Genomic DNA, 18,761 nt, shown 5'->3' with positions numbered 1-18,761 from the left:
AGGCACATTTGTGACTGTAAGGGAAGGATTTAAGGATATTTTCCAGCTCAGCAAGGCAAATTTTGGTATGGGGTAATTGGGTATGTTTTGATAGGAAGATGGGGTGGGATAAGAATTGACTTTGGTCAAGGATGGGCAAGTTACACTGGGGACGCAGCACACAGACTCACTCAAGGTAAGATTGATGACCTGGGTGGCAAATGTACCAATGCAAAGTAACACAAGGAAATGAATAGCTCACACTCTTAAAAGCTTGCTCATAACCACGTCAATTACAAGTATGTAGATTAGAGGTTCACGGGTAGGTGGGTTGACAAGGCGGGTTTACATAGGCTTTAGTGCACAAACAGTACCAATACTAAAGCATCGGGAGGAGACAAAAGGGTTGAGCATGTGGTACAATAATATGAACAAGTCAGCTGAGGGGACAAACAATGCAATTTGAACAGCCTGGACTGAAATGTGTAACAGTTCAGAAGTCCAAACAGATTAGGTAATTTTTCAAGATCTTCAGGTTCTTCTTAATTGGACCTTTAGTGGTGTGGTATACTTTGTGCAGGCTACTTGAGTCCTCCTTCTTGGTGTTAGATTGTAGGAGCTTCTTTGCTACATACATAGACCTAGGAGGGCAAGAAAGGCGCAGCCTAAGCTCTCATGGTGATTGCACAGTAATAGAAGGTGAGATAGGGAGAGCTTAAACGGACAACCCCCAAGCTAGGCCACCATCTCTTGCACACTATAGTAGTCCATGTTCTGCTTTGTGTTCACAACTGTTTCTCACTGTCCTCTACAGCACATGGGCAGTGAAAACTTGCTGGTACTACAGTGATAACAGGATCTGTATGTGAGCTGGGACGTGCATGCCCAGGGTGCCATCTCAGCTGCACACAAATGTAGCACACAATGTCTCATTTCCTGTGTTCACATTCTCCCCTTGCTGTCTTCTATTGACATTTTACCTTGGTTATGCAGACGTGCGTAGCTGGTGGGTGGAGGGCCATGCAGCACATAGTGGCAGTTGCTAATGCAGCCTGGAAACAAAGGCCATCACCTCCCATAGGAGATCATCTATGAACATCCCAGTAGGGCGATGGGGTCTGTAGGTGAAGGCAGCTTATAGGCATCCTCCAAATGGATTTCTGGTCCCACAGTGTCAATGCAAGCTCTTCGAGAAGCTTCTCTACAGACCTTGAAGAGCTTCACGCTCTCCCCTGGAGAGCATGATCTGGCAGGAGATCTTGGTCTGGATGAGGGTCGTGGCCTCCGAGAGGGAGACTTAGATGGTCTGACCGGAGTACTTGTCCTTGGACCAGACGGTGAGAATGTGCGGGAGTAAACGGAGCCCGGACTACTGCGACTGCCCAATACAGCCCCCTGAGGATGGTGAGATGACACTCTGTGGGATCCGTCCGCAGATCTGGGGGAAGCTTCTGGAGAGATCTCCACGATGTTCAGCCCAGGAGATTAAGATCTGTCTCCTGATGACCTGGACCCAGGTGGCTCCACAACGACCGTGACCTGCTCTCGCGACCGCGACAGCTGTCTGTGTGACCAATGGCGTCGAGCGAGGCCTTGATGATCTCGACATCGATCATCCACGCCGTGGTGATCTCTACTGCGATCGGCGGCGAGCCAGTGACCTTAACGCCGATCTTCCTCGACGTCTGATCGATGGCGAGCCTCCATGGCGTCATGTTGACAACAACCTTCTTTGACGTCGTGTTGACGGCTACCCTTCCTGACGTTGCCTCGAAATCGACCTCCTTGACGTCGAATGGTAGGATATTGACGACCCTCTCAACGGCGGCACGCCAGCTGGCGACATCTGGAAGCCGTCATAACTCTCGACGCTGACCCCCTCGAGGGTGGTGGAGTGTGTTTCAACGTAGACGGAAGCCTCGACGTCGACTCAGACTTGGACATGCCAGCAGCCACAGACTTCGAGCCCGAAGTGTGGCGTCTCAACACCGACTTACTTGGATGCGGCGGAGACTCTCGACGTCGCAATGGTGATCCAGAAGAGCGTCTGGGCCTATTCGACTGCGACTTTGACTGTGATCTTCGTCCTCCCTTCCTCTTTCTGGGCACAGGAGAGGCGGAACGTCACAGTTTGTCCATGCTTACTTGAAGAAGACGTCCTGGGGCCTCCCTGGCCACCCACCTGATGACTTTTGTCTTTCTCCAACATGGCACGAAGTCTGATACATTCTCTGTCCCGAAGAGTCCGTCTAGAGAACTTCTGACAGTGGTGGCACTGGTCAGGGTCGTGTACAGATGGAAGGCACACAATGCACACAGAGTGTGGGTCAGCCAGTGCCATCTTCCTGTCACAAGAAGGACATTTCCGGAATAAAGCAGGCATTCTGACAGGAAATTTTAGTGGAATACCACAAAAAACCATAGTAGAAACCTTAACAAACAAGAAGATGTCGAATTTTCTGAGAAAATTCAGTCAAAATAATAATTTCAGTCAAAAATTGAAGAGCTCAAGCTCCAGGATCCTCACAGAAGAAGCCGGAAAAAAGAACTGACCCAACTGCCACCTGTGGTGCATCATGGGAGCAGGGGGTCGCCTTCGGGTCTTAAAGGCCTGGTACCCCTACTCTAATGCCTTAAAGGCAAGGTGTCAGTCTTTCTTTGTTTCTTTATACTCTACTGCAGCCTACTGGCAAAAGCCTGCAATTACAGGTTTTCATATGGCAATAAAGCATTGTCGCATGCAAATGTTTACTGCTCTCTTTCTTCCTTAGGGGTTGGGAGAGTACTACTGTGTGTATGCTAATTCATGTAATTAATTTTGCGGCAGATTTGCCAGTTGGGAAATGTGTTAGGCTGCAAATATATGTTTTCACATGTATATACATAGGAGCTCAGGCCTCCTGTACACCTTTCGGTCCATATCACTCCTGTCCAGAGTGCTCAAGAAGATCAGGAGCAACCAGGCACAAGTCTTTTTGCTCTGGAATGGGCACAGAAAGTCTGGTATCCACAGCTTCTCCAACTGAGCATTGATCCTCCGATCATGCTGCCCCTTCGGGGAGATCCTCTGTCGCAGCAGGGAAGGGTCCTCCACCCAAACCTGTCAACTCTACGCCTTCTTGCGTGGAGATTGAGTGGTGGTAGTTGACAGCGTTTGACCTTCCTCCTGAAGTTTGGAATGTTATTTTGGTAACCATGTGTCCATCTACCAAGACAGAGTCCGCCTCCCAGTGGCACAAATCTGTAAAATATGGTACAGAAAGGTTGATTGATCTTTTTTCAGTTTCCCTTTCTCACATTCTAATGTTTATTTGACCCTTGCCCAGCAGGGATCTGTACTGGGCACTCTCAAAGGGTACCTTTCATACCTGTCTGCCTTCCTGAGGCTGCCATCCCAACCGTCCTTATTCAAATCTCCTATTGTAAATAGTTACATCTAGAGACTTGCACATATGTTCCCACCTTCTCCTTGTATTATGCTTCAGTGGAACCTTAATTTGGCTTTCACCTTTCTAATGTGCGCTCAATTTGAACCTCTGCACAATTGCCCTCTCAGTCTGCTTACTATCAAAACAGCCTTTTTAGTCGCAATTACCACTGCCAGGAGAGTGAGTAAATTGCAGGCTCGGTCATCCAAGCCTTCTTACCATACCATCTTTCTTGATCAGTTAGTGCTTCGCACTAGGGCCTCTTTCTTACCAAAGGTGGTAACACCATTCCACGTGGGGCAATCTGTGACCTTGCCCACTTTCTACGCTCCTCTGCACCCCTCTAAAGAAGAGGAGCGACTCCACCATCTGGATCCAAAAAGGGTGTTGTCGTTCAACCTTGACCACACTAAAGAGTTTCGGGTCGACAACCAACTCTTGGTGGGATATTTTGGAACAAAGAAAGGTGGTGCAATGCAGAAGAGGACTATCTCACGAGGGGTCGTCCTGCGCATTCAAATTTGCTATGCTCTGGCCAAAAAGCTACCTCTTGAAGGCTTATTGTCTCATTCTACCAGAGCTAAGGCTGCTATCACTGCTTTGCAACATGGAGTTCCAGTCCTCAACATTTGTCCTGCATCAACGTGAGCATCCCTGCACATGTTTACCCAACTCTACTGCCTGGACAGTCAAGTCCACAGGGACAGCCTTTTTGGCTGCCGTGTCCTGCAAGACTTCTGGTTTAATCTTGTCCGTAGTCCCTCGACCGTGGATGGTATTGCTTGGGTAATTATTCAAAGGTAAGGAATATGCGGCTAGATGTCTTTCACTTGGACAAGTGACATACTTTATGTAATGTCTTATGATCTAGCTGCAGATTCCTTACGGACACACCTATCCTCCCAGCACTGCGGACAGGATTTTAGGGGCAGCCTGATCCCTTTCAGGGCCATAGTTATTCACAAACACACCGATGTCAGTACACTTCATGGCTCTGGCGTGGAAAGACGTGATAAGTAACTGACGTCAGGGCACCAAGATGGTGCCTGTAGGAACTTGGTTCACCAGGTCCCCTGGGTGTAGCTTGGCCCGAGCAGGAAGGCACCCGAAGCTTAGGTGTTAAGTGACTACACAACACACACATCCACTGAGACAATAAATGCATGCAAAGACTGAGACCACACCAATATGCTTGATTCAAATAAATAAGTTTTATCTAAGATCAAGATTAGGGCAGTCAAAAATCACAGTAGTAATAACTCATTACCTTTCCTTAAAAGCGCATGTTTTTCATTACTTATACATAAATAAATAAATATTAAATAGTAAATAGCTGTAGGCCTTTTAGATAATACTGCATTAGACAGGATCAAAACATTTCATTAGGTAATAGCATTTCATTGCTTAGCAATACACATTTCCTTGTGTCAGAAATCCGCAGGTTATTAAACAAGAACTTAACCTTTCATGTGGCTGGGGTGAAACGGTTCATTAATTAGCAGTAAACCTCTCAGTAATCACTTTGAGTAGAGCTCGACAGTTCCTCAGGCCAGGGTAAACATCTCTTTTTTTTGTTTAAGAGATTTTTATTAGCATTTTAGATGAAATACAATACATATGTTATACAAGAAAATCATCTCTTTAACCACGGAGAACATCACATCAGTAATAACCAGCGCAGCAGGTAAGGATAAACGCTGCTTTACCCTTCACTAAACCTTTTATGAGGCCCTGATAATCAAGGCATCCAGCACAGTTGAGCATTTCATCTTATCAAACTAAGCCATGCAAAAGGCTAACGTGACTGGCACTTAACTGTACTCTAGGCAGGGGTTAACTTTTTCCCATAGGGCCCTCACAGTGTCTAGAGGCCCTGGCCCCGGTCCAGCACTCCAGAGGGGCCAACGGGGGCCAGTCTTAAGTCTTCCCCAGGGAGGGGCGAACTCTGGGCCTCCACCGGCCTTCCGCCCTCCTCCCCGGGGGTTTACCTCACTCTTCGGCCCACTCCGGGCCCTTGCGACGATTCCCGCAGGCCTCGGGAGGGAGAGGGGCCTATCCAGGGAGGCCCACCCAGTTCCGCCGCTCCTCCCGAGGCTGATGGGGGGGTTCTCGCTCTCTTTGAGCGCTGGCGCTGGTTCCTTCATCGGTCCCGGACTTTCCTGGGCCTGGCTGCACCCGGGGACCCATGGGGGCGCGGCGCCGGCAGCCAATCAGAGCGCGGCGAGGGCGGAGTCACTTCTGACTCCCCCGTCACGTGAGGATAGCAGGATGGCTTCAGGCCTAGTAGGGCCTAGCGCGGCCCAGTGCAACAATGCAGCGGCCCTCTCCTGGCTCCTGGGGGCCGCCGAGGGGGGTGATAAGGTTATCGCTTCAGAAGCGGCCGCGACCAGCGTTTGGGGCTTCAGTGAGGCGGCAAGGGCTGCGGCGGTGAGTGGGGCCGCTATCGCTCTTCAGGCATAGCACGGGGAGGGGGGGAATTGCAAGGTTCCGAGGCCCAGCACAGCGCAGCGCCGGCAACAGGCTGACTATCGTAGTGCCGTGAGAAGCAGAGCGCTCGAAGAGCAGTAGCGCTTCAGCGGCGTCAGGATACCGGGAGCCAGCGCTTAGCAGAGATAGCGCTTGGGGCCACAGCTCTTCAGGGCACAATAATCTCTAGCACCTCAGCACTTCAGGACATCGCGCTTCAGGGCAGCAAGGGGCTCTGGACTCACAGCGCTTCTCAGCAATGGCGCTTCAGGAATATAGCGCTTTGGGGGCAGCCAATGTCTCTAGCGTCCCGGCGCTTCACAGTTCAGGCAGGACAGCAGAGGGCATGAGACAGGACAGTGCAGGGGCCCAGGTTGAAGTAGAGAGGCGCAAAGTGGACACAGCCCTGTACCTGGTTGATCCCCAGCAGTCCTGTGGCAGTCAGGAGGGTTTCTTCATGGGCTGGATGGTTCCTGCACTCTTGTGCAGTAGATTCTTTGGTTTCCTGAGGAGGGGGGGGGGGTTTGAGTTGAAGGCTTTCCTCAGCAGGTCACTTCAGATGTTCCCTGGGTTCCCCTCCTGCCGGGCCAGATCAGTGGGCTAATTCAGTGTTCCTCACACAGCTTGGTGGGCAGTGTCTAAACCCTGTCACCCCCAGTGGTATAGGTTCCTGACTAGGCCCTACCGCCTAAATCTCCTGTGTAGGGTCCTCCAGGTCAGTGATGCCCCAACTGACTAGAAAGTTTCCCTCCCTTTTCTTTTATAATGGCAGTTGGCCGATGGTGACCACTCCCCTATTCTGGAAGGTTCCAGGAGCTCCCTCACTCTAGCTATGGGCAGGCAGGCAGGCTGGCATTGCTACAATGTTTAGGGGTACCAGCCAGCTCCTGGCTACTAGAGTGCGTCTAACAAGACCACACTGCGGTAGCAGGGGTCAGTGGCAGCCATGTTGGGGGAAGAGAGCACCTGCCCCTTAGCATTGATTAGCAATGGGAAGGTGCCCAGAGACCGAAGGCCAACAAAAAACAATGTCACGCAGGTTCGACCGACGCCACCTACCGGCGCGCAGGGGTGTTGCTCAAAGAAAAATCTTCCTTATCCAGTCTGATGCCTATGAAAATCAAAGGTAAGGAATCTGCTGCTAGATCATGTCTCTACCAGTTAAGGCACTACCGAAGGTAAGTAACTGGTCTGTTGGTGGCCGTCACATCATTAAAAGGTTAAGTAACTTACAGGCATTCACAGTATACAGACCATAAATAAGGATACACTGGTTATGAGGACACACCCTAAGATCTTACCAAAGTTCTATCACCTGTAGTAGGGTAGTGACTCTTTTTGTATAGTCACCCCCCCCCCCCTCCAGGTTTTCGACCAATGCTGCTGTATTTTTTTAACTCAGAGTGCACTGAGGCTGCTAACCAGACCTCCGTGCCAGTGCCCTGAAGCTAAAGGTATTTGAATTGGCTGTACCCAGTTGTAAATTGCCAACTTACCTTTAAGTCCATTTTAAATGGTACCTTGGTACCCTGGGCATGTAGGTTAGAGGGGTCACCCAGGGCTTGCATCAGAGGTTGTGCCACCCTGGAAGTTTCCCAAGAAAAACAAGTTCGCCACTGCAGACTGGTAGAGCATTTGCAGCAGTACTAACTCGACTTTGCCATTGGAAGCATTGACAAAGCCACCTCCTCCTCTGTACATCTGTGTAAGTCACCCCTCTGACAGGCCTACCGAGTCCTAAAGGCAGTTTGCAACATATGACACAGGTAGGACATGTACTTTGCAGTAAGACGCACAAAAGTACAGTTTTTACTGTGGAAAGACACTGTTGCCCAATTGGCGAGTACATGGTTACATGTTGACCTCTCAGCTGTGCTAACTCCTGAGTGGTGGGACCAAAGTAGGCACTTAAGACATCATACAACTTGTTACATTGAGCCCAACGTGCATCTTAAGTCGAGATTAATGTAACTACTTGTTGCAGTGTGCAGCTTTAGCAAAGTGCCACTTTGTGCCATTAAGACTCGTGCATTCCTTGGCCCACATGGAGCCTGTTCTACAAGACAGCGCTCTGCCCCCCTGGAGAGGTGTGCCATCGACTCTCAGAAAGGAGAACAATGAGGGATTGCAGGCCAGGGAGGTGTTGCCAGGAAGCCACTTAGGTGCTAGCCTTAAAAGGCAGGCTTTAATAGGGAAGCCACCGTTGAAGGGCAGATGTGGTACACTAGAGAGGAGGGGAACCCTGTTGCCAAACCTGTTTTCACCCCCCCGCCCCCGATCCACCCCGCAGCACAGGAACTCAACAGCTAAAGAATCCTGTTGGTGCAAGTCGGTAACACACATTCTTTAAGTTGCTACCACAGCCACGATGCAGCACTGATTACAAGACCCAACGCACAGATTTACACCGAGTTCGCTGATCCTGCAGGTGCTGTCAGAGAGTTGCTGAGACCCTCATAAGACGAGTTATTGAGCCAGAAAGGATTGGCCTGGGACCTCCATAGTGGGTGACTGGACTTTGGCCAGAGCGGATAGGACTTAATCAGACGTCGACACTGCAACCAGGACACCCTCACCATCTTCGTGGACCAAGGAATTCCTGCAAGAAGACCCCAATTGTTGCACCGCATCCACAGCATTCTGAGAGTATCTTCAGCATCTTTTTTTGGTACTATTAGGACCACTCCATAGGAATCCATTGCAACGCGGATAAAGTGCCTGAAACCACTGAAGGACAGCTTCGTTCTGAGAAGCTAACTGTTATTGAGGGCCTTGCTGGTCCCATTGGCTAGCTCCCTGCCAGAGTTTGTCACCCCTAGTACTTCTAACCAACCTCAGTGACACTTATCTATGTTTTCTTTGGAAAAGTTTCAAAGTGTCCAAACTTTGCCAAGACTTGTTCGTGGTTGAGTAAAAAAGAATTGATTTATTATTGCGTGTTAATTACCAGTGCACCTTGGGTGTTCACAACAGTGATGGTAGTGGTAACAGTACATCTTTGGAGTGCTGTGGTTCCAGTCTTCCCCTACCTCATCAACTGGCTGCTGAAGACGCCTGACTCCTTGGAAGATGCTGTCCTTCATCCGAGTTATTCTGGATACAGTGGAGCTGCGTACCGCCAGCGAGGAGCATAGAGTCCAGGACACATGCTATGATCCTGATGATTCAGCCTCTGTACTTGATCTCATTTAGCATGACCGTGAGGCTGCTGGGCCTCCTGCTGATAAAGCATGCTAGATGGCATATGTGGGCTCTCCAGTGGGATCTGAAATCCCAATGGGCACAGTGAATCGGTCCTACAGTGACCAGATTCCATAGGAGACTTTAATGGATCTTCAGTGGTGATTACTGTACCACGAAGAATGGCAGAGCAGTGCAGAAAAGGGCAAATTCCTGCTGGATCGTTCTGTGCATTAAAATATGCTACGCACAGGCTAAAAAGCATGGACAGAAGGTTTGTGAGCTCATTACACCAGATCTAAAGCTGCTACTACTGCTTTGGCACATGGAGTGCATTATCTGGACATTTGCCGGGCTGCTAAGTGACCAATTCATAAAGCTCTACTCTCTGGACTGGCCAGTCCAACAAGAATGGCACTTTGATTTCCGGTCCTGCAGAACTTTTTCAGTTGATCCAGTTCAGACCCATCACCTGGGTCTGAACTGATACTTTGGTATCTTTTCAAAAGGTGGGGAATCTGCAGTAGGAAGTATCCATCAGAAGAACAATTTACTTCCTTTCAGTACCCTTTTTTTCTGGTGGATTCTCGAACTGCAGATTCCTCACTGACTCTCTTGCCTCCCCATTCTCTGAACTGGACTCTTTCCCACCAAAAAGGTCACAAGTCTAGAGAGACGCTAAGTAGTCAAGAACGATCTGCTATTGGGTTTTACGTCTGTTGATGTGAACAGCCTATGAAGTATCTAATGTCCGTGCACTTGGGTGGCACTTACGTGCAGCTCAGCATGTCACTTTCGGAGTTGAACGAAGTTGGCACGGAACCGCACACCGCACCCTATCGACTCCCAGGGGTACTGCTTGAAGTGTTCTGAATCCAGTCTTACGTCTGGGGAATATTCATAGGTGAGAAATGTGATTTAAATTAGAGTATATGCCAGAAAGAGCTTTACTGAAAATAGGTAACTTGTTGATCTAGGGTTTTACCCTACTGTACCTTCATAACATAGAGTAAGCTTTGCCAGCTTTTCTCTCCTCACGCTGGAAAAACACGTGTCTAAAGGGATTAATTTGCTCCTCCATTTGGAGGGCAACAAAATGTACGGACCTAGGGCACCAGTGGTATTTGTCAATATTCCCTAGTGATTCTGCCTTGTAACAACTTTGTGCTATATGGTCCATGAAAACAGTCTCTATAGAGACTCTAGCTACTGACATCCCTCCTTGTTCTGAAGTCTCTGGCAAATTAAACAGGAATGTGTTGATGGTCTGTACATCATCTCAGAACTGTCCAACATCTTTAATTGCCAACCCTGGTCCATAATTTAATTTTTATGGGTAATGGATGAAGAGGGGATGTACTATGAAGAGGGCATGTATGCTTTCAATTGTGTCACAATTGAAAAGATTTCCATCCTACTTTTTTAAGAGCAATGCCCCTGTCTTGAAGGGCATATTCGCTCCCAGGCCTCTCTAGTATTTTTTTTCCAGTGTCTGTGCTGTTTAAGGTCTCAAATGGCTATCTTTTTGGGGCAAGTTTGCTGATATCAAGCTGTTTCTTTTTGAAAGCCCAGGACTTGGAAGCCTAATTTATATCATTTGTGTTAGTCAGGCAAGGTGGTGCTGTGTTTGCACTGACTGGGTGGCTTCTGCCAGCTTTGCAGAGAACAGTGCAGTCTGACAGCAGTCCAAAATTGCTGGTTGCAGTGATACATTTGTGGCTCTTGTTTGCTTCAGTAGAGTAGCCGTATATTGTAAAGACTCATCAGATCTGATGTTCCCTTCATCTAATTCTGTTACTCGTGTAGTTACTTGCCATCTTTCCTCTTTTCAGAGACCTGGATTTCTCAGAGTTCATCATCAAGCCGAGAACAAATTCAGATCCCGCTCCATATAAATATGACCTCATCGCTGTTTCAAACCACTACGGAGGCCTTCGGGATGGTCATTGTACGTATGCCAATCATTCACTAAATATGCCTTTAGTTCAGTGTGTAAATTCCAATGAACACTTCAATTTTGGTACAAGTTAACTTGTTAGTGTTAATATCACCTATGTTCTGTGCAAATCTAGGCTATTATACCAGTACTTTATTATTTTTGATGTGGAGCTTAATGGGATTGGATCTATTTTGCCATATTGTTAAATGCAAAAGAAACAATATTGTTAAAGGCATGCAACCTGCTTGAGTTAAAGGTAAGAATTCACATCATGTTTTGACTTAAAATGTAGCACAACTAGATACGTTTTGTATGGTGGCAAAGAGGCCAACTGAGATGCAAATATTTAGGTTCATTGGTGGCAAAACACAGCAGAGTTCTGCCGGAGTCTGCAAGGTACATTGGGTTTGGAAAGTTACGCATTCTTTAATCCTGGATGGGATACTGAAGTGCGCCTGGTTAATTCTACACTGGCTGCGAGAGTTGTATGTTACAAAATGTCATGAAAAGGCATTCAATACATCTGACCACAGAGCTCCACTGCTTAACATTTAAAGAGAGAACAGTTTATTCATGAGAACTGTTTCTTTATCAGAAGGTGGAGAAATTTAAGAACATGAACAATTGCCGTAGCTAAAACAGTTGATGGACAGAATGCAGAACAGTGTGTTATAGATTCACCTCAGTACAGAGATCTGGGCTTAAATCCATCGTTTTTTTGCTCACCATGCCATTCCAGTTTGAACCCAGCCATATGTCCTCCCTGGACTGGAAACAAGCATCCCAGGACCGGTTTCGGGCTTTCAGCCTTCATCAGCCAGGATAGCTTGATTCCAGTGGCATGGAGAGCACAGGACTCAACAACAGTTGATGGACTTGGCAGTTCGGGCTGGACTGTTCCCATGAGGAACAGGATCAAGACTGATTTGCATATGTCCATGTCTGAACTGGGGTGGCGTGGTGAGCAAAATGACGATGGATTAAACCCAGACCTGTGGCTGGAGGTGAATGTTTGGCCAATGTGCAACACTCCGTCCATCACCTTGTGTGTTTTGCTGTTCGCCCTATGTTGGAAGGGTATGCCCAGATGTGGGTCCCGTGCTCACTATGCCACTGGAGTCAAGGTATCCTGGCTGATGACCGCATCGCTCCTTCTAAACACCCCAGCCCTCTCTTCTAACGCTAACGAAGCCGCCGCCAACCTCACCCTATGGCTATCCAACACCGCTGACACCTTGGCACCACTGAAAAAACGTCAAAACAAACCTGGCAGCAAGAAGGCCTCATGGTTCAACGATGATCTCAAGAAGTCCAAGAAACTCTGCCGCTCCCTTGAAAAGGCCTGGAAAAAAGACCCAACCACCAGCACCAAGGACGCCTTCAAAAACGCCACCCGCACTCACCACCAACTAATCCGAAAAGCCAAGAAAACAGCATTCAAGGATCGACTTGACGACAACGCTCACAACAGCAAGGAACTTTTCAACATCGTCAAGGAATTTTCCAATCCCTCGGCCAACTCCAACGACATCACCCCCTCTCAAACCCTCTGCGACTCCCTAGCCTCATTTTTCCACAACAAGATTGCAGACATCCACAACAGCTTTGACAACCAACCCGGAAACTAACCCACCCAACCACTTGCTGATCATCTTCCCCCCGTGAACACCCTTAACGACTGGAACCCAATCTCCACTGAGGACACCATCCGCTTGATGAATTCCATCCACTCAGGATCCCCCACAGACCCATGTCCTCACTACATCTTCAACAAAGCAGACTCCGTCAGAGCACCGCACCTCCGAGACGTCATCAACTGCTCCTTCAACTCCGCCACCTTCCCGGAAGACTGGAAACACGCTGAACTCACCGCCCTTCTGAAAAAACCCACAGCGGACCCCACCGAACTCAAAAATTACCGCCCCATCTCGCTTCTTCCATTCACGGCCAAAGTCATCGAGAAAGCTGTCAACAACCAGCTCGCCGCCTTCCTCGAAACCAACAAATCCCTCGACCCCTCACAATCTGGCTTCCGAGCAAAACACAGCACTGAGACCGCCCTCATCGCAGCAACGGACGACATTCGAACTCTACTGGACAACGGAGACACAGTCGCCCTCATCCTCCTCGACCTCTCTGCAGCATTCGACACAGTCTGCCACAGCACCCTTTTACAACGCCTCAATAACATCGGAATCCAAGGAAAAGCACTTGAATGGATCACCTCGTTCCTCACCGGAAGAACCCAGAGAGTCCGCCTTCCACCATTCAAGTCCGAGGCCTCTGAAGTCATCTGCGGCGTACCACAAGGATCCTCACTCAGTCCCACCCTCTTCAACGTATACATGAGCCCCCTCGCGGCCATAGCACGCCAACACAACCTCAACATCATCTCGTACGCGGATGACACTCAACTGATCCTTTCCCTCACCAATGACCCCAGCACCGCCAAAACTAACCTACACGAAGGAATGAAAGAAGTTGCCGAATGGATGAAACAAAGCCGTCTGAAACTGAACTCAGACAAAACAGAAGTCCTCATCTTAGGTACATCCCCCTCTGCATGGGACGACTCCTGGTGGCCGGAAGCCCTCGGAAAAGCACCCATCCCGACAGACCACGCACGGAACCTAGGCGTCATCCTGGATTCTTCACTCTCAATGAACAGACAAGTCAGCGCCGTATCCTCCTCCTGCTTCAACATTCTTCGCATGCTCAGAAAAACATTTCGCTGGATCCCCACCGAAACTAGGAAAACAGTCACCCACGCTCTGGTCACGAGCCGACTCGACTACGGAAACACCCTCTACGCAGGTACCACCGCAAAACTCCAGAAGAAACTCCAACGAATCCAAAACGCCTCAGCAAGACTCATATTAGACATCCCACGCAACGAACACATCTCTGGTCACCTTAAAGACCTCCACTGGCTACCCGTCAATAAGAGGATCACTTTCCGACTACTTACCCACGCACACAAATCACTCTACGACATCGGTCCAGAATGCCTCAACTCACGACTGTCCTTCTACACCCCCTCCCGCCAACTACGTTCTTCCAGCCAAGCCCTCGCCACTGTACCTCGCTTCAACAAGACCACCATGAGAGGCAGATCCTTTTCATACCTGGCTGCTAAAACATGGAACTCACTCCCCGCTAACCTTCGCCTTACCCAGAACCACCTAGCATTCAGAAAGCAACTTAAAACGTGGATATTTGACAAGTAATCCTCCTCCCCCTTCCTAAGCGCCTTGAAACCCTCCGGGTACGTAGTGCGCTATATAAATTCTTTGACTTGACTTGACTTGATAGCCAGAAACCGGTCCTAGGATGCTTGATTCCGGTCCAGGGAAGACATGGCTTGGCAGTTAGGGCTGGACTGTTCCCATGAGGCACAGGGTCAAGACTGATTTGCATATGACAATGTCTGGACTGGGGTGGCGTGGTGAGCAAAATAGCGATGGATTAAACCCACATCTGTGACTGGGGGTGAATGTTTTGCCAGTGTGCAACACTCCGTCCATCACCTTGTGTGTTTTAATTGCCATAGCTGGCAGTCACACTTGCACACTAGGAGAAAATTATAGTACATTAGGGTAGGATTTTGAAGAATGTCTTTTTCTTTCACCAAAGCGCTAATACCTCTATTATCCTCTATATTATGAACTGAATTTATTGTGAAAGGCCATGTAATATCAAGCTCGGTCTTAGTTGTTTCTGGCCAGTGTGGATCATTTATAGCCTGTACACCGATTACATGCATTAATCCTTGTTAACACCTTGGCTGCTAGGTGTTTTCCCCTCCTGTGCTGAACCTGCTTGAATACTATGGTTTCATGACGAGCTCAGCTTGTCATCAGCACAGCTCAACTGTGCCTCATGACGAGCTGAGCTCGTCATGAGCATCGAAGGGGTTATGAGAGTGGTATGTGGGTCCAGTAATATTGTGGAGCTAGGTGGTGGACTTTTGCCCCGTCAAAATTGGGCACACTTTCTGGGACAATGTAATTTCCAATATACAGGATTTGCAAGATAAATTATTCGATCGAGAGAGAGATTTGGGCAAAGTGGATAAAGAGGCAAAAGAAAATTGTGGTATTCACATAAAATCAAAATATTATCCCAAGAGAGCACTTTGCAGATATGGCCAAACAAAAGTCTCCGCATGTAAGCCACAAAGATTCTTCCCCTCCCTATGAAAATCCTTCTACCGAGAAGAGAAATATAAAGATTACAGCAGCTAGAAAAGTATGTATCTGCATCTTGCATGAAAACATTTCACTAAAATCTTCTGAATAGAATGTGCAGATTAGTCCATAGCACCCAAAACTAAACCTGGAGAAAACTACTCAAAGTATGGCTAAAGTATTATTGTTGTAAGGACTGGGACACCATTTTGAAAGCCACTTTTCTAAGAACAAGATGAATGTCTACCCAGACTTTACCCATGCAAGACAACTCACAGTGAATTAATTGAGCTTATGCTGCAGTGACCTGTTGCTCATTGATTCTTGGACAAAGGTTATATGTGGAATTTTATATATTTTTGGGATATGGATAGGGGCGGCCCAATTGATACCCATGCTGGCTATGTTCCCAAAGCTAGGGGTCACTTAGGCTATGTTTTATTGATTGGTTTTGTTGCTTACTAAGCTTAGGATTTTTGAGAATTGGATAAGGAAATGTTAAATCTTGTTGACTGGTTTACAGATATGTCCTTTTGTAAAGGTGAATCACCCATGGCAGTGCTGGTGCAACATATTAGTGGGCAAGTGGGGGGAGAGGCTCAGAAACAGAGGACATAATCTTCATACCAGAGGTAATTCACTCATTCTTGAGGTTAAGGTGGGCCCAAAGGGTTTGATAACCTACAGTGGGTGGATTTACCATACCTCTCATTTCTGCAGTACAAAGCAATGCCTAGGCGACAGACTCTGCTGACATTTGTTCAGCGGTTTTCAAATATATGGTTTTGTTCTAAATGAGGAGCTGGTTTTGTGCTTGCCTGTAAATATCTACTGTATGTTGCATTGATTGCTGTTACCTACTGATTGAATAGTTCAAGAAAAGGGTGCTACTAGCTAACAAAACGCTTTATGCTCTACTCACAGGGAATGAATCATGGGTATGCAAGTGTTCCCTAACCATTCTTTTCTTTCATAGATACAACATTTGCCAGAAACAAAGATAGTGGGGAGTGGCATTATCTGGATGACAGCAGTGTGTCCCCGGTTTCTGAAAGCCAGATTGAGGTGAGCCTGTCAGCAGTGGAAACTTGCTGGAGCTCTAGACCCAGTACTGCTTCTGAAGTTATAAACTTTTATACCCAGTTATCCCTTTCTCCTGGCAATGGTATTACCACAATGTCTGTTTTATTATTTTCCCTTTCTGCTTCTTTGTACCTGGTATCTTGTTTGTACTGATCTCTGTATAATTTTGCTATCTGCACTTGTCTTCCTGCCAATCCACCATGCTTAAATTTTCATTGAACCTATCCTTCGTTTGCCCTTGTCTCTGGTTTCTTCTCTGTGATACTTTCCTGAGTGGTACTTTTTAGAGGAGTTCTTTAAATACAACTTTAGTCTCCTCTTCCTTCTATAGAAGCAAACTTTGTCCGCATCTGATGACTGGAATCTTTATGGCCCTAATAACTTAAGGGGGTGTTGCAGTTACCCCGGTCTCCCAAAGAAACTTAAAAATAGACTCCTACATGTGCAGCTACCCAACGCAATAGTGAGTTATTGGAGGATAAGAAGGTGAGGGGTCCCATACTTGCGAATTATTGTTTGGCAGCATGAATCTTTTCTGGATTCACATGCTGTGCATTATTTGCCATCTAGTGGCTGGGTCTGGAATTCTCCAGTATACTAGCAGTCTTTCTCTTTTTCTTTTCTCCTGTTTTGTATTGATGGTCCCACTATTTGTTGTCCTTCCAGCTTCCTGTGTCATATGCTCGCCCCGGAAGCTCCCACCCATTGTTGCACCTTGAGATTCTTCTTTTTGTTTCGTTTGATCGGGAAGCATTACTGAAGGCTATCCAATTTGTGAAAAATTAATTTGGATGGAGTTAGTCTAAGAGAAATCTGAAGACGACCACCAAATCGAGGTACTGGAGGCAGTTTCTATTGACATCCAAAGATTTTGTAGACAGTCATACTGCACCATGCAGAAACAGAAGCAAACTCCATTGCTAAAGGACCTTGGTTTGTCGAGCGATGACTAGCATAACCTTGCCAAAGGGGCTGAAGGAGAAGGCTCAGGCGTCGAGATGAGAATCAGCGAGGTCGAGAGGGAATCTCATTGGGGAAAAAGATCCCAGGTAACTCCTAAAAAACATGCCAGGCTGAGTCTCGAGCACCAGACTCAAAAATGTAGAAAGGGACCTCGATGTCAAAAAAATCACTGATTGAAGGCAACTCAAAACAGAAAGAGCACCTCGGATACCATGGCTGGGACACCACAGGAGGCAAAATCACTGAAAAGACAATGTTAAAAGACAATTGAAGTTAACATATTTTGACCTCGAAACCCTAAAGATCATAGGAGGTGTCAAAAAGGCAGGCAATCAACGCATCGTCGAGAGAGTTCTCAACGTCGAAGAGAAAATAGACCAACGCTCAACTCTGAAGAAAAATAAGCCAAAATCGAGTGGAAGAAAAGATGTCTTGTGGCAGAAATGGCAGCTTTAAGTCAAAAGAAACTTCCCTTTGGCAATTCTGAACCCCACAAAAAGCTTTGATGCCAAAAGAACAGGTTAAGAATAAGTTCGAAAATATGTACCCTCCCATGACACCTGAGTCAGAAGAAGAACAAGAATTCTTCTTGGAAGATGGTGACCCAGAAGCCATGGGTGTGTTTCAGGAGTCTGAGGATTCAGAGTTTGCAGAAACACAGTTGCAGGATCTGGAAACAGATTCCCCTGAGGAGGGGATTGACTCTTATCCGTCGAGGCCTTCGCCTTCATGTGATATCGCAATGTATGGCCAAATCACGAAGAAAGCTGCAGAAAAATATGCAGTAAAACTGAAGGAGGAAAAAACAAAATCATGTTTCCTCCTAGAAACCTTTATGCCTTCGCAAAGAAAGAACCAGTTGCTCCCAATGCTGCCCAGTATCGTGGATCAAGAAAGAGAGGCATTCAAGGAGAGGTGTGTCCCAGAAAGCAGAAAAGAAATACAAACATTAATCTACAGACCCTCTATATGTAAGGAGAATGGTATTAGCTGATTCCATCATTGCATTCACAGCAAATAGTCCTACAACGTCTGCATCCCTGCTAGACCAAGAAAGCAAAAAGATGGATTTAATGGGCAGAAAACTTTAGAGAATTGCAGTAAATCAATGAAAGATTGCCAACTCTTAACACTCTTGTAAATAGATGTGCTTACCAACATTGGGAAGATATGGCAGAACTCATAAAGCACCTGCCAAACCAGTAGAAAAAGAGAGCGGCAAGCCTGGCAGAAGAATGCAAGAACATTGCAAATAAATGCCTCAAGTAAGCTTCAGATGCAGCTGACACTGCAAGTCACCAAATGATGGCGTGAACAACACTAATGTGTCACGCTTAATTGAGTATTTGGTTTCAATCCAGAAGTACAAGCAAACATCATAAATACACTGTTTAATGAGAAACTACTTTTTGGCAGCACAGTGGACAAAACGCTGCAGCAGCTCAAGAAGGATGAGACTGCAAAATCAATGGGAGACCTGCAATTCAGAGGAAACCTGCAGAGAGGAACAGCACTGGCACGAAGACCGTCAGGAAG

General features: G+C 47.3%; 1 protein-coding gene across 1 annotated transcript in view; it reads left to right on the top strand.

Annotated features, from left to right (window-relative positions):
* Positions 1 to 18,761, top strand: part of USP11 (ubiquitin specific peptidase 11) — a 280,476-nt gene that overhangs the window by 244,713 nt on the left and 17,002 nt on the right. The window contains exons 19-20 of the mRNA XM_086940434.1: positions 10,886 to 11,001; positions 16,156 to 16,244. Of these exons, the coding sequence (XP_086796560.1) occupies positions 10,886 to 11,001; positions 16,156 to 16,244 (205 nt within the window). The remainder of the gene's footprint in view (positions 1 to 10,885; positions 11,002 to 16,155; positions 16,245 to 18,761) is intronic.

This window comes from Lissotriton vulgaris, chromosome 10 (genome assembly GCF_964263255.1).
Source record: "Lissotriton vulgaris chromosome 10, aLisVul1.2, whole genome shotgun sequence".
Lineage (NCBI taxonomy): Eukaryota > Metazoa > Chordata > Amphibia > Caudata > Salamandridae > Lissotriton > Lissotriton vulgaris.
Note: the sequence above shows the minus strand (reverse complement) of the source record. Positions and strands in the feature narration are given on the sequence as shown.